This window comes from Condylostylus longicornis, unplaced genomic scaffold, assembly GCF_029603195.1.
Source record: "Condylostylus longicornis isolate FDR11 unplaced genomic scaffold, ASM2960319v2 ptg000030l, whole genome shotgun sequence".
Taxonomy (NCBI): domain Eukaryota; kingdom Metazoa; phylum Arthropoda; class Insecta; order Diptera; family Dolichopodidae; genus Condylostylus; species Condylostylus longicornis.
The window spans coordinates 9,575,843-9,598,381 of record NW_026577999.1 but is presented as its reverse complement, the minus strand read 5'-3'; the positions used below and the strand labels follow the sequence as shown (position 1 = coordinate 9,598,381).

General features: G+C 23.5%; 1 protein-coding gene across 7 annotated transcripts in view; it reads left to right on the top strand.

Moving 5' to 3' along the window:
* The window catches only part of LOC129607845 (uncharacterized), a 96,877-nt gene that overhangs the window by 9,652 nt on the left and 64,686 nt on the right, over positions 1-22,539 (top strand). For 5 of the 7 annotated variants that reach the window (XM_055519051.1, XM_055519049.1, XM_055519052.1 and 2 more), the window contains exons 1-2: positions 12,889-13,014; positions 13,189-13,337. The exons of the other annotated variants lie outside the window; for them this stretch is intronic. In XM_055519051.1, coding sequence (XP_055375026.1) covers positions 12,990-13,014; positions 13,189-13,337 — 174 coding nt within the window. In that variant the 5' untranslated portion in view covers positions 12,889-12,989. Of the gene's footprint in view, positions 1-12,888; positions 13,015-13,188; positions 13,338-22,539 lie in introns of those variants that run through there. 7 annotated transcript variants of the gene reach the window in all.

The window sequence follows — 22,539 nt, the reverse complement described above, 5'->3', positions numbered from 1 at the left end:
TAATTTTTCTCTTATGGCGGCTTGGATTAGCTCAAATTTTACTTGTAACTAGATAAGTTAGCGATTTATTTAATTCAATCTTAAAGCTAGTACAACTTTTTTGAAATATTATATTAATATTTCTCCTAAAGGTATGCAAATTGATATCCTAGTAGAAGCATAGTTATTTCAATTAAAATATGGGTTGTAGATCTAAAATTCAATAAACATAATCTTAAAATTCGAATCGTTAAATAGAAATGCGCTATTTTATAAACCATGGTTCGGGAATTTGATCGATTACGTTTGTTTTTTTTTTCAATAGTGTGCATTTTTTTTCACATAATATACGTATATATGATATACTGGGAAAAAAAATGAATTAAATTACTCAAAAAAGGATTTGATTTTTATATAAATTTTTTATTATCATTTTTAGTAATTTTTTATAAAAGTTATTTATGTTTCAAATATTAACATATATCACATTTTATATATTTATTATTTATGTACATATATACATGAACTTCTTGTTGTTATACGCCCATGTGCAAATACTACATTTACATATTATGGTATGCCGCATCCATAGTAAAGCAAGATATAAGAGACTTTACAAGGATATTAAATTTGCATGCATAAATCAAAATAAAAAAAAAATAGAAAAAAAATAAAAATAAAGGTTTAATAAAAAATTCTTGAAAAAAAAAAGGTAAAATATATACGAAAGAAAATTTTTAATACACGTTATAATACATAATGTGTGTATATAAAATTCAATTTCCCGCAAGGGAATTAAATTTGTTCAATATTTTATGGGAATTTCAGGGTTATATTGCGCTCATTTAACAAGAAAGAAAAAATTTCCAGAATAAAATTTTGAAAAAGTTAAGAAAAGAAAAAATAAAAATTTATTTTTTTTTGTTTGTTAAACGAGCGACTTTTAAAAAGTTCATGATATGCTCCTACAGTCCTACACTATGTGCATTTAAGGTTTTTCAATTCCAACAATTATTACGCTGTTCTAAATTTAATTTATTTTTAAAATTTAATATATTTTTTTGTTCCCTGTTTTAAATTCAAAAAAAAAGAGTCTATATAATCATTTGGGATTTTCAATGGTAAATATGGTGCAATGGTAATATGGTAAAAGTTAAAAATAAAATAAAAAAAAAATGTTATTGTGACATTTGAATTTAGTTTATTATTTATTTAGATTCGCGTTTTATTTAAATATAATTGATATACACATATTATTTGAATGGAAATGTAATCATAAATAAAACAATATTATTTGATAATAATTTATTGAAATTTTAATTGCTGCGGAAATTTTGACTTGTAACAGAATATTTATTAGAATATTTTTAAATTATTAGAGAAAATATTGAAAAATATGTTCAGTGGAATTCTGATATATTTTTAAAAGTACAATTGAAATTCGCTCAAATAAAAATAATTTAAAAATATAAAAAATTGTCTGGGTATACTCATTCAAAATCAATTGACTTCATATTAGAACAACAATAATTAAATTTTATATATAAATAATTGAAGGTTTCCATGTATTGTTCAAAAATAAAATGTACATCCATGGAAATGAAATTACAAATTTTGTGCATAATTGTCTGAAAAATATAATTAATTTATAAGACTATGCACATAAATTTATTCTAGCAATATGCTATAGTCAGACACTATAAACAACACTCATAAATATCTCCATTCAAGCTGTGCAAATGCATAGCGTGTTCGCTTACAGAAGAAAAATCGAGTATATACAGAAGAAATATCGGGTATAACAAATATATGTACTCGTTTTCAATGTCCTTATCAGCGAAACCGACTGATATATTATTTTTGGAATAGATATAAGCATTTTTTTCACATTTATGCATAATGTGACTAAAATTTTTATTTAATAATAAACTTTTCCATATATTTATATAATGTAATATAAAACTTTGATTTTAATGATACTCTATTTTTATAAAAAATTTTTCCCCACATATTTTAGTATGATCAAGCGTAAAGTTTCCTTTGTAACTCATTTTCAATTGAAAATTTTCCTTACGAGTTATAGTTTTTATATATTTATGTAGCATGAATTATAAATAGCACAGAAAATCCATTTACTATAAGGGACAATATTATTGATTTATTATAAATATTTTATTATTAGTACTTAATTTTTATAACGCGCAATCCCTTTAAATTCATTTTGTATACACATTCAATGACACTATATGATCCTATATAATTTAAAAAAAAATTAATTTTAAAGTAAAAAAAAACATGAAGATTAAGCATAGGAGCTCTATTTAAGATTTATTGTATATGCAAAAAGGTTTAGTAACCATTAATTAATTATAAATTTATGGGAAGGTATAGAGTATCCATTTTATTTCAAGTAATAAGCACGTACTCATTATTAATGTTATATTTACTTATTTTAAGATTACTATGTATAAAAGCTAGAATTAAATTAAGAACTTATTTTATTTGTATTCAATTCTAATTTCATTTTATCGAAGAAATTAGGGACCTATTCATTATGAATAAAAGCTTAAAATAACTATGTACATACATACAAATTTTTTATGTTTTTAAAACGTGCATCCGAAGTTTTCCCAAAAGAATATACTTATGGAATATTTTATTAATGGTTTCTTCCATTAAAAAATTAATAATGTACAATTATTTCTTTATATTAATTAGCTTACATTTTCATTTTATTGTTTATTTTAAAATTATTACTCCCCCGCATCTACGTGAAGCACATATTACTAATTATATTCATCCACGTATCATAAAAACTTTTCAGATATAATATATTTATATTCATGTATATGCATATAATATTGTATATCTACGTTGAGTAATTGCCCTAAAAATTTTGCAAGAAATGAAAATTAAAATTTTCTTATGATTGAACTTTAACTTTTTCTTCTCTTTAGTTTTCTTGAAAACTTATTAAAATCTAATTAGGAATTTCACACTTGAATAAATCTAAAAAAATATAAAATTTTGTTTGTATTATCATATATGTAGTTTAATTACAATAATATTTCCCCCCAACTAATTTTTTTACATTTCTTCTTAAGATTTCGTAAAATCTTTATTTGTTTTTCTCCTCCGAATATATAGACATCGAGTACTATAGAGAAATTAAGGTCTAAGATATAGATATTTATAAATATTTATCCAGAGACCAGAACGTTGGAGATTCTGCTCGAATTCTGATTCGATATAGCCATGCCTGTTTGTGCGGACCGGATGACCGTCATTCGGTTCATATCTTCGTCAGTTTGTTGAATTAAGCTACATTATTGGTAAACCTCCAAAAGTGGTGATAGGGAAAACGATTCGGGCAGCAGCCGAATAAAAATTGTTTGGTCGTATATTGGAAACTATTAAGAGGTGCAATATTGAAATTTAACAATAAATTAGAACCAGGACAATTTTTCGGTAGCTCTGTAGGTTGAATAGGTTGAATAAATTATATATTTTTTTAAATATTCAAACTACGATGGTGAAGCTTACAACGAATTGTATCAATAATAAAACTAATATTTTAAATCTTATAATAAGTGAGACGAATCCCTGTAGGAATTATCATTTAACTCCTAGTATCATTCTCTTAGAGTTCATTCAGTCAAGTCAACTATATTTATTTGCATTTTTCTATAATATTTTAATATTATAGAAAACTAAAAGAAAAAAAACGAATTTATCAAGATAACAAACAATTTGTATATTTCATAAATTGAAAAATCAATAAAGTTATAGACGAGCAGTGAAACGAAATTTTACGACTAATATTAATTTTCTTGCGGGCAATCTTAAAAATTATTTTTTTTAATAGAATAAACTCAATTTCTTTAAATATATTTGGCTGTATAATGTGCATCCAATATAGTACTCATAGATTAAATAAAATACAAATGGAAATTAACAAAAAAAAAGATTTTTATTTCATTTGGAATAAAAGCCTAAGTAAAGCATTTTAAGGCACACTACGAAATTTTTACTCAACACTCTCGATTTCATAATTTGTTATATATGTAGGTGTTTTTTGTTATATCTGTTTATAAACTGCCATTCCACCATAATTTTTGTAACCTCTCTGTTATGGAAACGCTAATTTTTCAGGAGGGCTGTTCTCGAGGTCTTTTCGTCCGAAGTGGTAACAACTGAGATTTGGCCGGCGCCTAGAAATAGTGCTAATGTAACTGGATCGCGCATCACAAAAAATCGTATGGGTCGAGATCGCCCCGGTCTCGCCTTTAAAAAAAAATGGTAATGTTTCAGTTGTAAAAGAAAATTTCAAAAATATTTCGGTCTTATTCAAGGTGAATAAAATTCACGTTATTTTATTAAGGTTGGAATTTTATTTGCCTAGATTGCTCTTTTTTTCTAATTATATTAAAATAATATTTGAGTCATACTTTTTTTTTGATTTGAAGTAATTTTTTACAATTTTATTTTCTTTTTCATTTTTTTAACTAACGACTGACGGTGTATGAGCCAATTATGTAACATAAAAATTTTCCTTGAACAAAATTTAGATTAAAAATAATTTGTAAGCGTAATAACACCAGTTAGGATAATATCTTGAGTTAGATAAATAGTCTAAAGGTAAACGATATTTATAAATTAGAAATATAATATGTATAAGTATGTCACAAATATTTTACTGAACTTAAATGTTACTAAATAATTATAATTAATCTAAATAAATAAAAGAACGCATAAAAGTATTTAGTAATGAAAGTGTTCTTTAAAAAAAAATTAAATAACACAAATCTTGTGGATTCACTCTGGGTTATGCTGCCACTTTATGTCTTAGATGCCGTTAAACTACCTTGATATTTCGACACCAACATTGCTTAAGCTTTTAGTATAACAATATCAAATATGGCATACTTATTGTCAACAACAGTCGCGTCAGCTAAAATTCCCGAAATAATTATGAAATGTTAATTTTTTGGCCTTTTGATAAATAAAGAAATTTTGGATAATTTTGGTGTCATTTTTTAAAGTATCAAGTTTTTAAATTGTCAAGTTGTTAAATTATCAAGGTTTAGAACACCTTATAGCTGTACGTGTTAGTTCGTTACACAAAAAAAGCGTTCCATCATTTTTTTTCAGTTTATGTTTTCTGTATTTATTGTAAATATGTGCACATCCTTGTATGTAGTCTCATTTGTGTACACGTATTCTTGCTGTTGTTTATACACATACAAACACATTTAAATTGAATTGATATGAAGCAATTATTTTTAATTCTTAAGAGAATTGATTAAATAACTTGAATTCCAACCGCAATTACTGATAAAATAAAATTTTAAGGCTTTGACTAATGTTTTTTGTTTTATGCTATTTTTTAATGGGATGCAGTATCATTGAAATATTGAACTTAAGGATAATTGAAATATGTATCAGCAAAATAAACATTAAAATCGGAATCACTCTAGCAAAATGTTTTAATATTTTTTATAATATACTTTTAGATTGTCTGGTTTTTATTTTTCTCAATTTCATATTTTGAATTTTTGAAAAACTTATTTTTATTTGTAACATAGTTTCAAGTATATAGCTGCAAGTAAAACTAAGAAAGTCATATATGATAAATTTTTATGCAAGTGAAAAGTAATAAAGGGGGATTTCAAGGTACGATATACATTACAAAGTAAGAGCACTTATGTACTCAAAGTATATAGATGTTACAGTATTCTGCATTGCTGAATTCTAACTTTATTCTTGCATATGGTAAACCTGCGTGATGAATGTTGTTTGCTGTACGCTCATATACAAAGTTTTGGTTTAATAGAAATAGTCATTTTAGTATATTTTGTTCTTTTTAGTAACTGCTATTTTAGGTAGGTGTGTAGAAAAAAAATTTTTTTGCCCTCTCATTTCTCTATATGCCTTGGTGAACTATCGTACAAAATTCGTCTTTACTTGTCACGTTAAGAAAATATTCTGAGAATAGTCTTAATGTTTGACGTGATAGATCTTGCGTCTCTTAAAGTTCCTTCTACTATTCTAATGAACAAACCCCTTTCATGACGTGTGATTTTCGTTGAAATATTGTATTGAGTGCCCGAAGGCCCTTGGAATTCTAATATTCTCATCAAAGATCAATATCAATTTTAGGATGCGATTTATTAGTATATTAAACTACTGCGCTATCTTTATCTCGATCTATAAATTCTCTCGTCTATCTCATATCAGCATATATGGCAAAGAAAGTTACGACGAAAAGGTATTGGATAAACGATTTTCGACAAATGGGAAAAGGGAGTACGCCGCAAAAGTCAAAAAAATAAAATAAAAGGAAGGCAAAATTTTGGGTTTCAACATAAGTGATTTTTTGATGTCGAATACCTTGATTATAAATTAGCATGTCTTCCAAAAATTCGCAATTATGGGGATTAGAACAATTAGATTATTTTGCAAGCTGGACTCCAATTAACAAATTCACTAAAGAGTTGGTCAGCTGATTGGAAGTCAGCTCAACAGCCATTAAAAACATGAAGTAATTTATATGGGAAATTCAAAAACAAAATTTAGCAATACGTAATTAAATGGTAGGTACTTTTGATACCAAGGTTTTTCCTTCTAGTGACTCGGGGACAGGATCATTAGAATATGAAACAAAAGCTTATTCCAAGGACAAACTCAAATAGGAAGGAAATTTGGTATATACCCGGACGAGGAAACTAAGAATTAAAAAGATTTTAAGCAATTATTTTTGCATTTGAGCTTTTTAAGAGATGTAAAATAAAAATGACAAAGGGTGAATTATTTAATTTATAACTTAGTATAAATTGCATAAAATAAGGCGCAGTTACAAATTACAAAATTGCTTTTTGTCCGTTTGAATGTTGCTCTGCCGCATTCTGGAAGTTTACATATAAGTAAGGAGGTACATTTAAATTTATTATATTAATCGATGAGATCAGGTACGAAATTCACAATAATAAAATGAAAAAAAAAAATAGAAAATGCTGCAATAATATAAAACGTAATAAAAAAAAAGAAAAAAAAAAGAATTATATAGTAATGTATGTAGGTCAATTTGAAAGAAAATATTTATGCCACATGTTTAAGAATAATAGAAGTGAAGAAAAAATATAGTATGTGTGCAAATTTCTAATAAAAATGTTTTTTATACTCTTTTTAGGTTATTCACCTATAAAGTAATCGGCTAATTGAAACTATGTATGTATATACACACTAACAAGTATGTACAACACCACAATAAATGAAATTATAATTGTTTTGACAAATGTTAATTAAAGCTTTTTTAATTAAGAGTAAAAAGATAAAATTACGGTTCAGTGACAAAAATTCATAATTCATTTTGGCTAAAAAAACCTGACCCTATTGAGAAACTTCGAAGCACTTTATATTATTATAATTTTAATTCGTTTGAACTGAAATTAAAGCTGAAACTGAAGGTTTTCGAGGGATAAATTTTATACAGAGGCTTTATGTTATTTATTTATTTCATTTTTATTTCAAAAGCTTATATAAAGTTATATATAAAAACTTAGTTATATACAATGTGAAAATCTCAAGTTCGACAAACTAACAAAAAAGCGAAAAAATGCTAATTTTAAATCGAATGACAAAAATCACTACACGAAAAGAATTTTTTGATTACAATTTAACGAGGAAGGAAACGAGGAAGCAGACATACTGGCGAAGAGGGAGGGGGAGGAAAAAAGGAAGTAGAGTAAAAAAAGGTTAAAGCTATGGAGCTCGAGTCCAGAACCGACGAATCTTGTAGATACTGTGACGTGGGGGAGGAGACTCCGGTACACCTTCTTAGAGAGTGTGGGACGTTCGTCTATATTCTATAAGAAGGAGGCCAGCTTAGGGGGGCCCTGGCTGGTGGGCATGTCGTTGTGAAATATCCCCCGTTGAAGTTGCTTGGATTCATCAGAAGTGTGGATCTCGAGGTGGTGCTCTAGGCAGGAAACTGAGCGCTAGTATTGGGGGCACAGTAGATCTTTTAGGTTGCGGTGCAGGATCACCCCATTCTGTAATCTACATTGCATTGCAAATAAAGCATCTTTTTCGAATTAAGGGAAATTTTTCTTCCTTTTTAAAAAAATATAAGATTTATTGTTTATTTGGCCAATTAAAAAAATCAACAAAACAGCGATAAAAATAATAAGTAAAGAAATAGCAAAAAATTAAAAAATTGAATACGGAGGCACCTAGGATTTTAAATTTATCTCGTATTTTAATATTTTATAAATTTTAAGTGGTTTATTCTTGTTATTTCCTTTATTAAATAATCTATTTGAAGGCAAAGAATGATAATAACTTGTTTTCTACGACTTTTATACTTATTTTCCATTCTCATGATTTCCGTTTGTATTTTTCTAAAAAAAAAAAATTTAAATTTATCACGCACTATTCAAATGTGCTGAAATAACGATTTTTATTATTTTTCCTTTTTGTGCGTCTGTATATAAGAAATGAAAAGACAAAAAAGAAAATGTTGAAGAAGGTGATGAAGAGGATCCTAAATAATAGCATAAAATTTAATCTATTCAAAATAAGTACACATGTATGTAATATTTACATATGTAAATGTCTAATAAATATTATACATGAAAATATAAAAGAAATAGTTTTACATACATACATACAAGTGTAGCCATATAAATATGATTAAAATGTAAAATTCTCATATGTACGCACTTTTAAAAACTCTCAATTGTCAGGTTTTTCTTTTGTATTTGTATAATAAAAATTACGAAAGACATACGTAGGTTGCTAAAATTAAAATAATAAAATGACATGAAGAAATGAAAAGTGTTTTTAGAATTTGTATCGTTAGAGAAATTCTAGTATATGAACTGGGAAAAATGTGCAAAATAATGAACACAATTACTTAGCAAAGCAATAGTAAAAATAATAAGCTATGTATATATTTTCGATCTTTCTATTGTAATTAAAATAAATAATAAGCTGTTCTTTATACACTTTGAAAACCGGTTTTAAAATGTCGTATGTTATTTATTTATAGTGTTCGGTTTAAGTGTACATAGTACTCTACACATATAATAACGTACATACATATGTAAGTTATACATATTTTCTACGCTAACCGTTACAATAAAATATTTGAGAGCAATATATACTTACGCACATTTATTCCGGTAGCTGATCGATGACTTATAATTTTTGTGTGAACTCCAGAGTAATTTGTAGTGTTGTAATTCCTGTAAAAAGAATTTGTTATACCATAAGTATTATAAAAGGTATTTAGGTTTATTGTTGCATGTTCTTTATTAAATTAAAAATGGTAAAATTTTAAAAATCACCTTATTCATAACAGCAGTAAAACAAACACTAATTTTTCAATATTTTTCGAAAGTACATATAACATTTTATCAACAAAGTAATAACCATATTGAATTTACGTAATGAAAATGTTAAAAAACTCCAATTTTTATACGGAACGATGCGATGTTCAATCGAATTCTAAATTTAGGTTATTTAAAATTTGTAGATGGCGTAGTTGTATTTTGATTTATTATACTGTCATTAAGAGAATAATAAGTACAGTTAAAATGGAATATTGATTATATAATTAATTGATGAACTAAGCGACAATTTATGAATTTTATAGGAAGTTTAAAAAAAAGATATTTATTTTATGATAGAATGAATTTTTATTTATTTCTTTTCAAATATTTAGATTTTACATTTTGTCAGTCTATGAGCAGGACTCTAACACAAGTCACTCGATATTTTATAATTTCAAGCTTTTAGGGGCAAATGAAATGTGTTTAATTTAATAAAACCAATAATTTGAAATCGTATATTTTATACACGATTACGATTATAATTATTATTATAACATTTTCTGGAATTTATTTATATCTAATTAAAAAATATTCCGAAGCATTTGAATGTAATTTTTTTGTTATTTTCCTTTAATACAAGTTATTATTAGTGAATACTTATTTACATATGTATACATACATGTAGAAAATTTACTCGTGCTTATAATTTATAAGCAGTAGTACTCAATAACATAATCATATTATAAGAATATGTCAGGCAAATATCGAGAAATTTTAATATAATCTCTTGTTATGTGATTTGACATTTATTATATCTTGGGAGAACAATGACAGTCTTATATAGAATGATTGATAACAGAATACAATTGAATTAGAGAAAAATAAGATAAGTAACATATGTATGAATGAAAATGAATAATACAAATGATTTTAAGTAACATATGTGTATGTACAAATGTATATAAATGAATCTATTGAATTATTTTGTATATAGATGTATATACCTATAAACAAACATCAATATATTATAGAATATAGCTTAAGTTAGAAATATTTTAAATATTAAAAAGTTTATCAAATTAAATTAGTGATTGAATACTTGTATAATAATATATTAGTTACAATTAATAAATTGCTGAATTTTACAAATATTTTGTTGACAAACAATTAGAACTTAAATTCATAAATTAAATCAGAATAAAAATCAAAATTAAGGCACTTCTTTTTTTTTAATTCTAACACCACTGTACTATAATTTTCATTTGTGAAGTAAATTTTTCTGAAAATGAATAAGAAGGCTTTTGTTTGGGAGTGTCATCTATATATATATATAATAATAGTTATGTGTAATTAATACGTTTAAAATTCACACGCACGCGAATGTGCGAAATAATAAAGGACAAAAAAATGATTGATTTTTTATTTTTAATCCCAAAACTTACACATTGTTATAATCACCGGCATAAGAAAGAAACTAAAAATAGATTGGATTACAAATACTTTGTATGTAAGTATATACATCTATATATATATATATATATATATATATATATATAGATCACTATATGCGTATGTACATATGTGCATAGTTAAGGCACGCCAATCACATCTTTTACATCTTTTTTATTATTCTTTTTTACATAGTATATATAATATTAATGGTATTATAGAAATTACACATTTCGCTAAGTGTATACATAATATTCTTATATGTAAAAAAGTTTTTAACAAAGTGTACATAACATAATGAAATCAAGAATAACAATTTTTTCAATTAATTGTGCGTTTTCTTTAAAAATGTTAAGGGTTTTCCATATGTAACTGTGCATCTTTGTAAAAGAAAATCAAAAAAATACTCACTTACATATGTGAACAGCCTAGTGTGCAAAATTTAAATTGCAAAGTAAAAAATTACATTAAAATTGCAATGTGAACTGCAATTCTAGTTTTCTTCTAGAAACTTTTACTGATTGCACGAGCAAAATTTTGAAATATGCACTATACGATATAGGTTGAGTATATTTAAGTCTAGGGAAAATTATTTATGCATATTTTTCTTAAAAAAATGACAACAAAATCTGTCTCAAATCTACACAAACGCTCCGATGCACTGACGCAATTTGCACTTTTATGTGAACACCCTTATAAAAAAAAATTAGAAATGTTTTTATTAAAAACTTAGAAACATATTTGAATGTTATACGGTATTAATAAAAATTTTTCGTTTAGTTAAGAATTTTGATTAAAACTTAAATTTCATATTATTTTGGTTAATATATACAAAGTTCAAAATAAATAATAGAATTGCCGAACTATACATAATATACGAATTTGCATGTATATAAACATACTTGTACTCATTATGTAAATTGAATACTGCAAAATATTGTGCGTGCGCTTTGTAATAGAAAAATATTTCCTAGGATATTTTATATATATGTAGATACATATGTATGTATTTATGTATTTCTTATTGTATTCTTGGTTCGTTTTCTTCTAAATGTTTTGTCTTAATTATTAATAATATGAGCACAGATGTTTTTTTTTCAATTTTTATATAACATTAGCATTTTGATTAATTTAAAAAAAATCCAGGGAAAAATCTTAAATTAAAATATTGAAGAAAAATTATCTAATTTTACAAATTTTTTAAATAATATTTTTGATTTATGAAGAAAAGTACATTTAAATAATATCGAATTAAATAAATAGGGTTTGTAAGGCAGTTGGTTTCTGTGGATGGCTAATATCGTAAATGAAAACCCTATTTTACTTTATTCTCACGTCATACAATTTTTAAAATTTTTCAATTTAATATTAATAAATTTTAGTTCTAATTAAAACTTATTCCAGTAAAATTTTGAAAATTTTAAAATTTTTCAAAAAAATATGCCAAACCTGCCGGGAATTTTCAGAACTTACACATGTCTGCAAGAAATTATTAATTAAAAAATCCACCTTCTCAGATACTAATAAAATGCTACCCCTTATCATGTAGAGCAAGAGTAGGGTAACGAATCGGTAAGTTGTACTTATAGGTACATTTCTAAAATTGTATTAATAACATAATTTGAAGTCTTTTAATGTATTTAGGTGTTTGCGTATTTGTCATTTATATATAGCTTAAGTTTTCAGGGAAATATTAATTAATTGTTGAATATTGTTGATAATATCAATGGCAAATAGTTTAGATGTAAATATTGCAGTATCGACTACAAAAATGGTACATTCACAACATGCTTACAATTGATATAGAATTTTAATTGCTATAAATAAGTCGAATCAATGTTAGATCTTCATTCATGTAAACGTTCGATGCTGCACTAGTAACATTATTTGGAGTATACAAAAGTTCTTAAAATTTAATGATTTTAAAATTTTACTCCAATCTAAAATTTAAAATATATAACAAAATTTTTTTTAGGGAATTCATTCTCTCTTGTTTTAAATTTTGGAAATTTCTCTTTTTTTTTTAAATAATTTATGAATTAATTTTTGCTTTATATCTTATCGCTATTTTTATATCACAAAAAATAACTCTTATTTTTCATTTATCTAATCAAAAACATACAAAAAATTTTTTTTTATTTTTTTTTTATTATTATTATTCTAATTTATAACAAAATTATAAACATTGTTTTTATTTAAATTTTAGTTTAAACTTGCCATTTTAAAACAATGTCGGTGGAAAAATTTTCGAAATGTAGGTATTTTTTTGAGAAAATAAAAAATAATGTTAACAATCATAATATAAAAACTTATATACAATATAACACTTTAAAAAAAAAACTAATTATAATTATTTTTAAAAATGAAAAAAAAAAAAATTATCAAATAAAAATTAAATGAAAATATTTAAAATATTATTATGAATTAGCAAACGATTTCAATTTTCCGAGATTGAGAAAATATCCAGATAGAGCATATCAATCAACTTTTTGCTTGAATACTCCTAATTTGGGAGCATCAAACAATGCAACAAAGTCAAATTTAACATTTTCAAATATTAAAGAAGCACCGAGAAAGGTGAGTTTTTAATACGATTTACATGAATATTATTATATACATACATATGTATGTACACATAAATTTATTTAATAAATTTTTATGTGCGTATACAAGGTGTTTAATGCTAAATTATTGTTATAATTTCTGTGTTTTTTTCTGGAGAAACATTTAATAATATAAAAATAATGCTGAGTTATCGTTTGGTTTAGTTTTAATATTTAATTAAATTATAGGCAGATTTTTAAAATTATATACCAAATTAGCATATCGTACTAGACGCGGTGATGTTGTTTTCATATAGCCCTAAAATTTAATTTTTGTAAAGTTGTTATAGAATTCAAATATAATGTTTAAATATTTGCTATAAAACTTAATTTGCTATAAATTTTAATATCTATAAAATATTTTACTTTAAATTTTTAACATTAAAGAGTATATGTAGAAAAAATTTTTTAGCGAGAATTTTTATGTTTGTGTTGCAATCTACCTATACAAAGAAGTGAAAATATTAAGATAATTATGATCAGAATTTATTATTATCTAAGTATATATTTTTTTTGGGTTTAACAACTATAATTAATTTAAAATTCTTAAAGAAAATTTTAATTATATTTATAAACATTAATAAATAAATAAATTTAAATAATTTAATTTTTTATAAATTTTTAATGAAAAATATTTTGTTACACAATTAAGATTTTTTTTTTAGAAAATATTTTTTCATAAAATATTCAGAAATAGGTTTAATAATTAATTAAATGTTGTTTGAATTGAAAATTAATATAAAAGCATAAAATTTCTTTTAAATTATAAGAACTTTATATAAAATCAAACGAAAAAATTTCTTTAAAATGTTGAGTTTGTGAAATTGTTCTTAAAATTGTTGTATAAAAATTTATATGTGTGCTTAAGTATGTTAATGATCACAAATCAAGCATTTAATGCAAGTATGTACATACATATTATATAGATAATTTTAATGTAAATATAATTATATTAATGTTATCTTATTATGTTTATTATGTACTTATACATATATATTTCAATAAGGTATATAAATTTTAAGATTAAAAAAGCTTAATGATATGGAAAATATTTATTTTAATGGAGTGCAAGTATATGTTAATGATATAATCTTTAAAAAATTTATTTTATTTGAATTGAATTTAATATATAAAGTTAAAAGTATATATAAAAACCAAATGCAATATTCATAATATTTATTTAATTAACACAAAATTATAAAAAAAAAAATTTTTATTAATTAATTTGCATTTTGCGCTTTTATAAATACTTAAAAAATATTATTTTAATTCGGTTTTTTATTTTAATTTCTTTTTATTTTTTATTTATTTGAGAAAATAAAAATAAATCAATGAAAATTCGTATGAATTTATTTTAATAAATAAACTTAACAAAAAATTATTATTTTCATAAATTTATGTACATTTAAGCTTTATCATGTTTTTTTTTTTGAAAAAATTGTAAATTAATCCGTAAATATTAGGTGTTAATACCATCATAACATACAGTTCTGCACATAAATAACATTTTTATGCTATAATAGTTGTTTATAAAATTAAATTGAAAAAAATATTTAATATTTTTATATATTTTAAGATTTAATCGTGTATGCATTAATATTTTTAAAATATAGTCAATTTTATTCCTGTAAGTGCGGGTATAAATACGAGTAGCTATATTAAAGAATTAATGGCAAGAACTATAGGTACAAAAAATATGAACTTTAGATTGTTATTATATAAGTATATATTATATATATGTACTTATTTCAATATTCCTAATATAGCTTAGCAATGTCCCACAGAGCTATAATAAATAAATAAAGAACTCATTACAATTTTATTACAATTTTTTTCAAATTAAAATTATTGTTTACTTTATGATTTCTTATCATATAACATAAAATTAATTAGCATATAAATTTTTGTACTTTGATATAATAATAATACATAAGTACCCTGTCTAGAATATTTCATAAAACAGTTATCAAAAATATTTGTTTAAAAAAAATTTTGGAAATTATTTTACTGCAATTAAAAGTTTGGTTTGTATTGGTAAAATAATGTGAATGAAAAATGTTTAAATATTGTGTAAATAATTCAAATGAAAGTTTATTAAGAAGCATAAAATTTACAAATGAAATTATTAATTGAGTGTATGTTAACTCAGAATTGCCAGGTATATGTGATACTGTAAAAAGGGAGCACGAAAAAATGTACTTCCCACTCATAACTTTTTGAATCGACTTTGAATACAAATTATATTTCCATAATGTAAAAATTATATTTGTATTGAAAATTAAATTAATGAAAAATTTGCCTTCCCAATATATGGGTCTTGATTTGTCAGTTAAGAAAGGTATTTACTAGAACAATAATCTAATATACACTCAAAAATATCAAATTCAATATAAAATTTTACAACTAATTTCTATTTCCGCAACATTCAACTTTCGTTTACTTAAAAGCAAAGCATTATTATAATTGATCAAATTAAAAATATAGAGTAATTTATATATAAATAAAAATTCTCAAAATTCCCTAAAAAAGAGTACAGTTGACAAGGCTTCTGCTATTTAATTCAGAATGTAGTAATACTTGTTTTAAATTATATTATATTTTATAGGTAGTCGTTTTTGATTTGCGAAAGTATACATACACGCTATTACTATGACCACAAGTAGTGACAGAATTTTTTTTTTACAAAAAATAAACCATACCTTATAAAGCTTTTAAAAATTGATATATGCATAAATTTTCTTGAAATAAAGTAATGTCAGCTGTACGGATTAAGAAAGCATATCAAATATGTCGGCGTTATTGTGTCATAAATTTTACGTATACAAATAAGTACTTACATATATAAATTATAAACTTACAACAATTAAAATTTGATCCAAGTTTATCGAAATTTAAAGTTATTAAAAATACTTTGAACTTTAACAAGCCCCTAAAACTATAAACTTTGTATGTAGAATTAATAATTATTATTATTAAATTAAAGTAATTACTATACCAATGATAATATTATATGTTATATACATATAATCTGATAAGAATTTATTATACACGGTAGTAATGTTTACAGAGTATGAATTACTGAAATTTCATTACCCTTTTTTATACAAAATAAAGGGTAGCTGTTATAGAAATAATAGAGTTTGTACAAAATATATACGAATATACATATATCACAGGTGATTAGTTTCGCCTCATAAAAATAACAATAAAGTTTTATAACAATTCAATAAATATTGTTTTTAAAAATGAAAATTGAAATGGGTGAATTTTATTACAAGAGTAAATGATAAAACAAAATTATATATACATATATACCTTTATAATAAGCATAGATTCTATTTGTTATGACATATATATTGTGGTATTATAAGCGATAGACCGTGACTACCAACTATAATTTAAGTATTTTCCATTTAAATTGATTAATATACGGAAATTAATTTTATCTATCGTATACATGAGTGAATTTTAACACCTTATAATTGTAATATAACACAATATCGCAATTTCAACTATTTTGAACTTTATGTTTTTCGTTAATTGTTAATTTTTTATTAAATTGTAGAGTCAATAGCCTGCTCCTTATTTCATTTATAGTGTAATCGTACAAAACTTAGTTGATATTTTTACTTATAGCAAATTAAATTTTAAATTTTTAACAATAAATTTGAAATTTTTAATTCATTTTTAATAATTAAGAAAAATTTAGTTTTTAAAATATTAAAAATATCTTCATTTTTTTTTAATTAAAAATCTGAAAGCAATAAATTCCCTGTTGATATTTTATGATTTTTATTTTTTTTAATTACTTCTTCATAATTTCTAAAACTTTCACGTTTAACTTTTATATTAAAAAATAAATGATTTCGTTAGGGTTCAAATTAATAAAAAACAAAATGTTAAAAAAAGAAAAGAAGAAAATAATAATGTTCTGTTAAGTGACTGATGCGACTACACCTTAATTTTGACGCAGTGCTTTAAAACTCACACTTCATCCTTATACTTGTATTTTATTTTTCCATAGACATATAACTATAGGTATACTCTAGTTAAATTAAGGAAATCATCATAAATGTGTAGACATATGTGATATATGACACGAACTACGAATATATGAATGTATGTAACTAGGAATGTATATTGCAGAAAATAAACGGAAATAAATTAAAAAATACGGATATTAAATGTTGAGTCTATATTAACTAATAAAATTTCTTAATGGTTGTATATATGGGAACTTTATATTGCATGTTATATTTAAATTCAAAGGTTGGGCCGAATGTTAAAAATAAATGTATGTATTTGAAATCGATTGGTAGATCAAGAGGACCAAGGAATATGAACTCAATTTCAAGCTGTGTTTTATAAAATATGCTAGTATAATTATGTATGCCTATCTATACAAACATATTTTTTTTTTTTAAATTATATAAATTTGAAAAATATTTTAATCAGAGTAATTGCAGTCATTCTCTAAATAAATTTAATTAATTTCAAATTTTCATTCATTTACAATAATACTTTGCTCTATTTAAAAATTATGTCGGAATTTCTTCATGGTACATTAATATAATTATGATAAATTTTTATGCACTAATAGTTTTTGCTCATATAAATATGTTTATAGTTTTTATGTATATAAAACAGTTATGTACATACATGTATGCCGATTTTTTTGGCTACCTCCCTATGCTTAAATGAATTCAATGGCATAGAATGGTTTAATATTGTGACATAAAATTAAAAATATAGAATTTTTAATGTTTTTAATTTTGATAGCAGGTACATTACGTGTATTATATATTTAAAATCAAAATTTTGATAATTGCATTTATGTTTATGTATATGCATGTAAATATATGTGAAGAACAAATTTTTATATTCATATGTATGTACAGGGTCCTTTGATAAGCTTGCGCTGCCGTCATTGAGCATCAGATAGTCAAAAAGATTCTATCTCCCTCTAGCTCCTTCTTATTCGTCATCACGGCAGCTGCGACTATGTCATATTGAAGGGCAATTCCAACGAACCGTATAGAAGTCTGTAGAATGCTCCCCGAGAGATTACCGGGAGACAATACGATTTTCTAAGATTAGTCGGCCTTAAAAATTTAAGCAACAATATGAAAATTAAATTTTTACCAAAATTTCTTCTTTATATCAAAATGAATGAAAAATAAAATTTGATGTTTAAAAATTATTTCGGTGATTTGACCATGGCGATTAATTTTAATTTAATGTTTTTAGCTGGAAGTTGATGTTTTGGACCACTTTTCGGGTGTAAGTAATCAATTTCACGAATATCTCATTTAAATTTATTAAAAATAAATAAACCAAGTTTGCTTATTATCGCAACCCGTTGATGTTAAAATGAGATCCATCTTTGAAAATAGTATTGGGTATAATATAATTTGCCTGAATAAATGACTGATAGTCGAAGTAATAATTAGTAATTTTGACAATCACCAACTTTAATGTTAATGGTAATCTTATACCAACATAGCAGCTCATTTGAAAGTTCAACAATCCCTAAATTCTATCTAAAATAAATAAAGTACCCTATACTATGTTTGCATAATGCACATACGTTGACATTTGTGTTCATATGTACATATATAAAAAATTTTATTTATTTGAATAGGAAAATAAATTAAAACTAGTCATGTACAAATAGGACAGTCTCAAAAATATATATATCTCAGCCAAAAATTATTTAAATTTATTTAAATTAACCTTAAAAATTATATATACTCTCATTTCAAAGAAGAGAAAAGAAAAATGGATTTCTATATGTCTACCTTATATATATTTATATATATGTATAAATATATTATGAACGTGATTACGTAAGAAATTTTAATCGGCTTTATTTTCTTTTAGCCCTCTCAATATTCTGTAATTCATGTGAAATTGAGATGTTATTAGTTAATACGGCAAAGCAATTAGATAATATGATCTTTAATATTAAATATTCAAAAAGTTGTTTGTTTTGTATCTAGTAGTTTCACCATACTTCCGTCTGCTCATCGTTGCTAAATGAAGCAGTCCATTAGTAAGCTTAACAAAATTAATTGACAATACAATTTCATTAGAGCGTCCGCCTAGAAAGCGGTAGGTCACTGGTTCGAGTCCAGTTCGAGGAGAAAAATTTTTTTAATGAATTTTTCTGCCTTTAACTCGTTTCTTTGATTACGTCATCCATCTGTTCTGCAGTTGCATGAAGAAATTTCCATTAAGATAAATTAGTAGTGTAATAGGCACATTCTTATTATTTCCGCAACTATGATGTTGTATTAGTAAAATTCATAATACAATTTCATACTTTATGCTACATAGTATAAATTTTTTCATAAATTATTAATATATAATTTCGTAATTTTATATTGTACTACAAGTGAATTTTTTCGATAGATCATTTTCTATTATAAAAAGGCAAACATATATTTTGAAATGAAAATGTTCTATTTTACAAAACATAGCTTTGATCGATTACAATTTTTATTTAATAATAATATTGAATTAAATTTTTTATTTTAACAAAATGAATTATGTACCCTTAGAAAACAACTTCTTAAAAAAATATAAAAAAAAATGTAGAGATAAGATTTCATTTTCATCCCTTGAAAATGTTAACAAAGCATAAGCTTGAATAATTATTTAGATAAGTTAAAATAGTAAAAAAAAAAGTATAATATTAAATTATGAGAAGACTTAAAGTTTCCGTTTTAATAACAAACAATATTACACGTTTCTACATACAACATAACAATTTTCTTTATGGCACACATTGCATATATTGCATATACATACATAAGTACATGCATAATGTTAAATGTATGCAAATATTTTAAATTTTGTAATTTAAAAATAAAAAAAAAAAAATAAAAATTGCTGAATACTTAAAAATTTATAATACCTACATACATACATAAATATAAATAATACTATTAATATAAATATATTGTTGTATATGTGTACACTCTTGTGTACTTAAACAATTTTCGTCCTTTCCTTATACACTCTAAAACGCTGAGATTTTGAATTAAAGTGAAGTGAAATGTCTTGATGTTGATTTAGGTACACTTTATTTTTTTTTTTTTTGTGTTTCCATGAAATTTTCTTTTTGTTTCCTTTTTTAACTATGTCAGAGCTTCTAAATTTAATTTTAAAATCTTTCATTTTCTCTTATGCAACTTAAAAAAAAAATTATTTTATGCTTAATCTTGCATTTATTTGAATATATATATATATATATATATATGTACATAATTGTATGTTTATATATGTATGTATGTATTGTGTATTTTTAAATAAAAATCTTATATAGATATTTTTTTTTTTATGAAAACTTTGTACTTGTTTAAGGTTGTAGACCTTGTACTAAATTGTTCTTATTCTTCTGTTTTTTTTTTTATAAAATTTATAGCGATAGGATAAAAAATTATTTATTTATGAAAATTTTATTACGTGACTAAAACTAAAGGAAATTTTTTTTTTTGTATATTTTTTTTTTAATTTTTTTTTTCTTTAATAATAGTATGTGTATAGTAGTTGTAAAAGTGTTAAGAATTTTTTTTTAGTTGAATAAAACTTATCAATATTTTGTTAATTTATGTATGTATATTTGTATATAGATATACTCCTTTATATATATAAATATATAAATTTAGAGTATAATAGTTATACATTTTTTTTAAAATATAATAAAGAATATAAATATAACTATGTATAAGAGTAATAATTGCAAAATCTTTTGTTTGAAATAGTCCCAAGGTATATTTAAAAAAACTATAAGAATAACACAATAGCGCATCTCTTCTATATTATTTCTTTTTATATATAAAATATATTGTATACATTTTAAATAATATATATATATATATATATATATATATATATATATATATGCATATTTTTCATATTCATGCATTTATTTCCGAAAAGGATGTAATTTAGAATGTTTAAAAACAATCTTCCAATCTGATATTTTTTTTTTGTTACAACTTTTATTAATATATTAGGTTTACATTTAGAAATTTATTAATTATGGTCGTATGTCATTTGTATATAAGTATATGAATATATATACGAAGCTGTTATATTTTGAAAAGCAATATATTATTATTTTATTCCTATTTTTATATAATTAATATAATATAAAGAAAATTTTATAATAATATAAAATATTTTTTAAGAATGAATTATATTATTGAATTGTTATAAATTTATTTCCTTTATACACAAAATAAGATTGTATAACAGTTTTGTTATATATATTATAATATTATTTCTTTTATATAATATTTATCTAAACATTCGTGAAATAGTTATAAAAAGAATTTATAACAGAAAAAAAAAGCGGACACATGTACTTCTTGTTTAGAAGATCTTAACCCTCCGTTTAATTACCTTTTTACAACTGAAAAAGAAGGGAGAAATTTCTGTTTTAAGTGACTCTCCTTCCTATCTGTCCGAATAATATTCCGAAAACTCGATAGCATACCGTATGTTTGTGAGTCGTCTGTGAACAATTCATGTTCTACTTTATTTGGGTTTTCTTCATTCAATCATTATCACTTGTCAGAAAAAAATGACACGAATGGTTTTTTTGGTAATTTTATATCGGATTTTTGCCACCCAGATCGATTAATTTTTGAGCAAACGCAACTTATTTGGGAGCAACAATTTCGAAGAACATAGTTGAAGCGAATTCAATAACATCTCCATCACTGAGGGCGGGTTTATAATGTGTTTCTTAACAGGCAATCGACATATGAGTACAGAACGAATTATAAATTTAAGATACATTTATATGTGTATAATGATTTTCTTGTCTCTGAGCAAAATCCGAACCCGAATAACATATTTAATATTTTTTAACATGTTTATTAGCAACTATTAGATGTTATTTTTTACCCAACTTTTAAATTTTATTTAATTTTTCAGTAGTTTATCTACAAAATTTTCAACAAATATGTTTTTTTTTCATGCCAATTTATGAGTGCCTAAAATGTAACAGTAAATAACATATATATTAAATAACATATATATCTCAAATTATCCTCTGAAAATAATATAAATAAATTATCTAACTCTCATTCTCATATTTAAATTAAGATAATATTTTCAATTTTTGGAAAATTTAAAATTACTTATTTATTCTTTTTGAATATTTA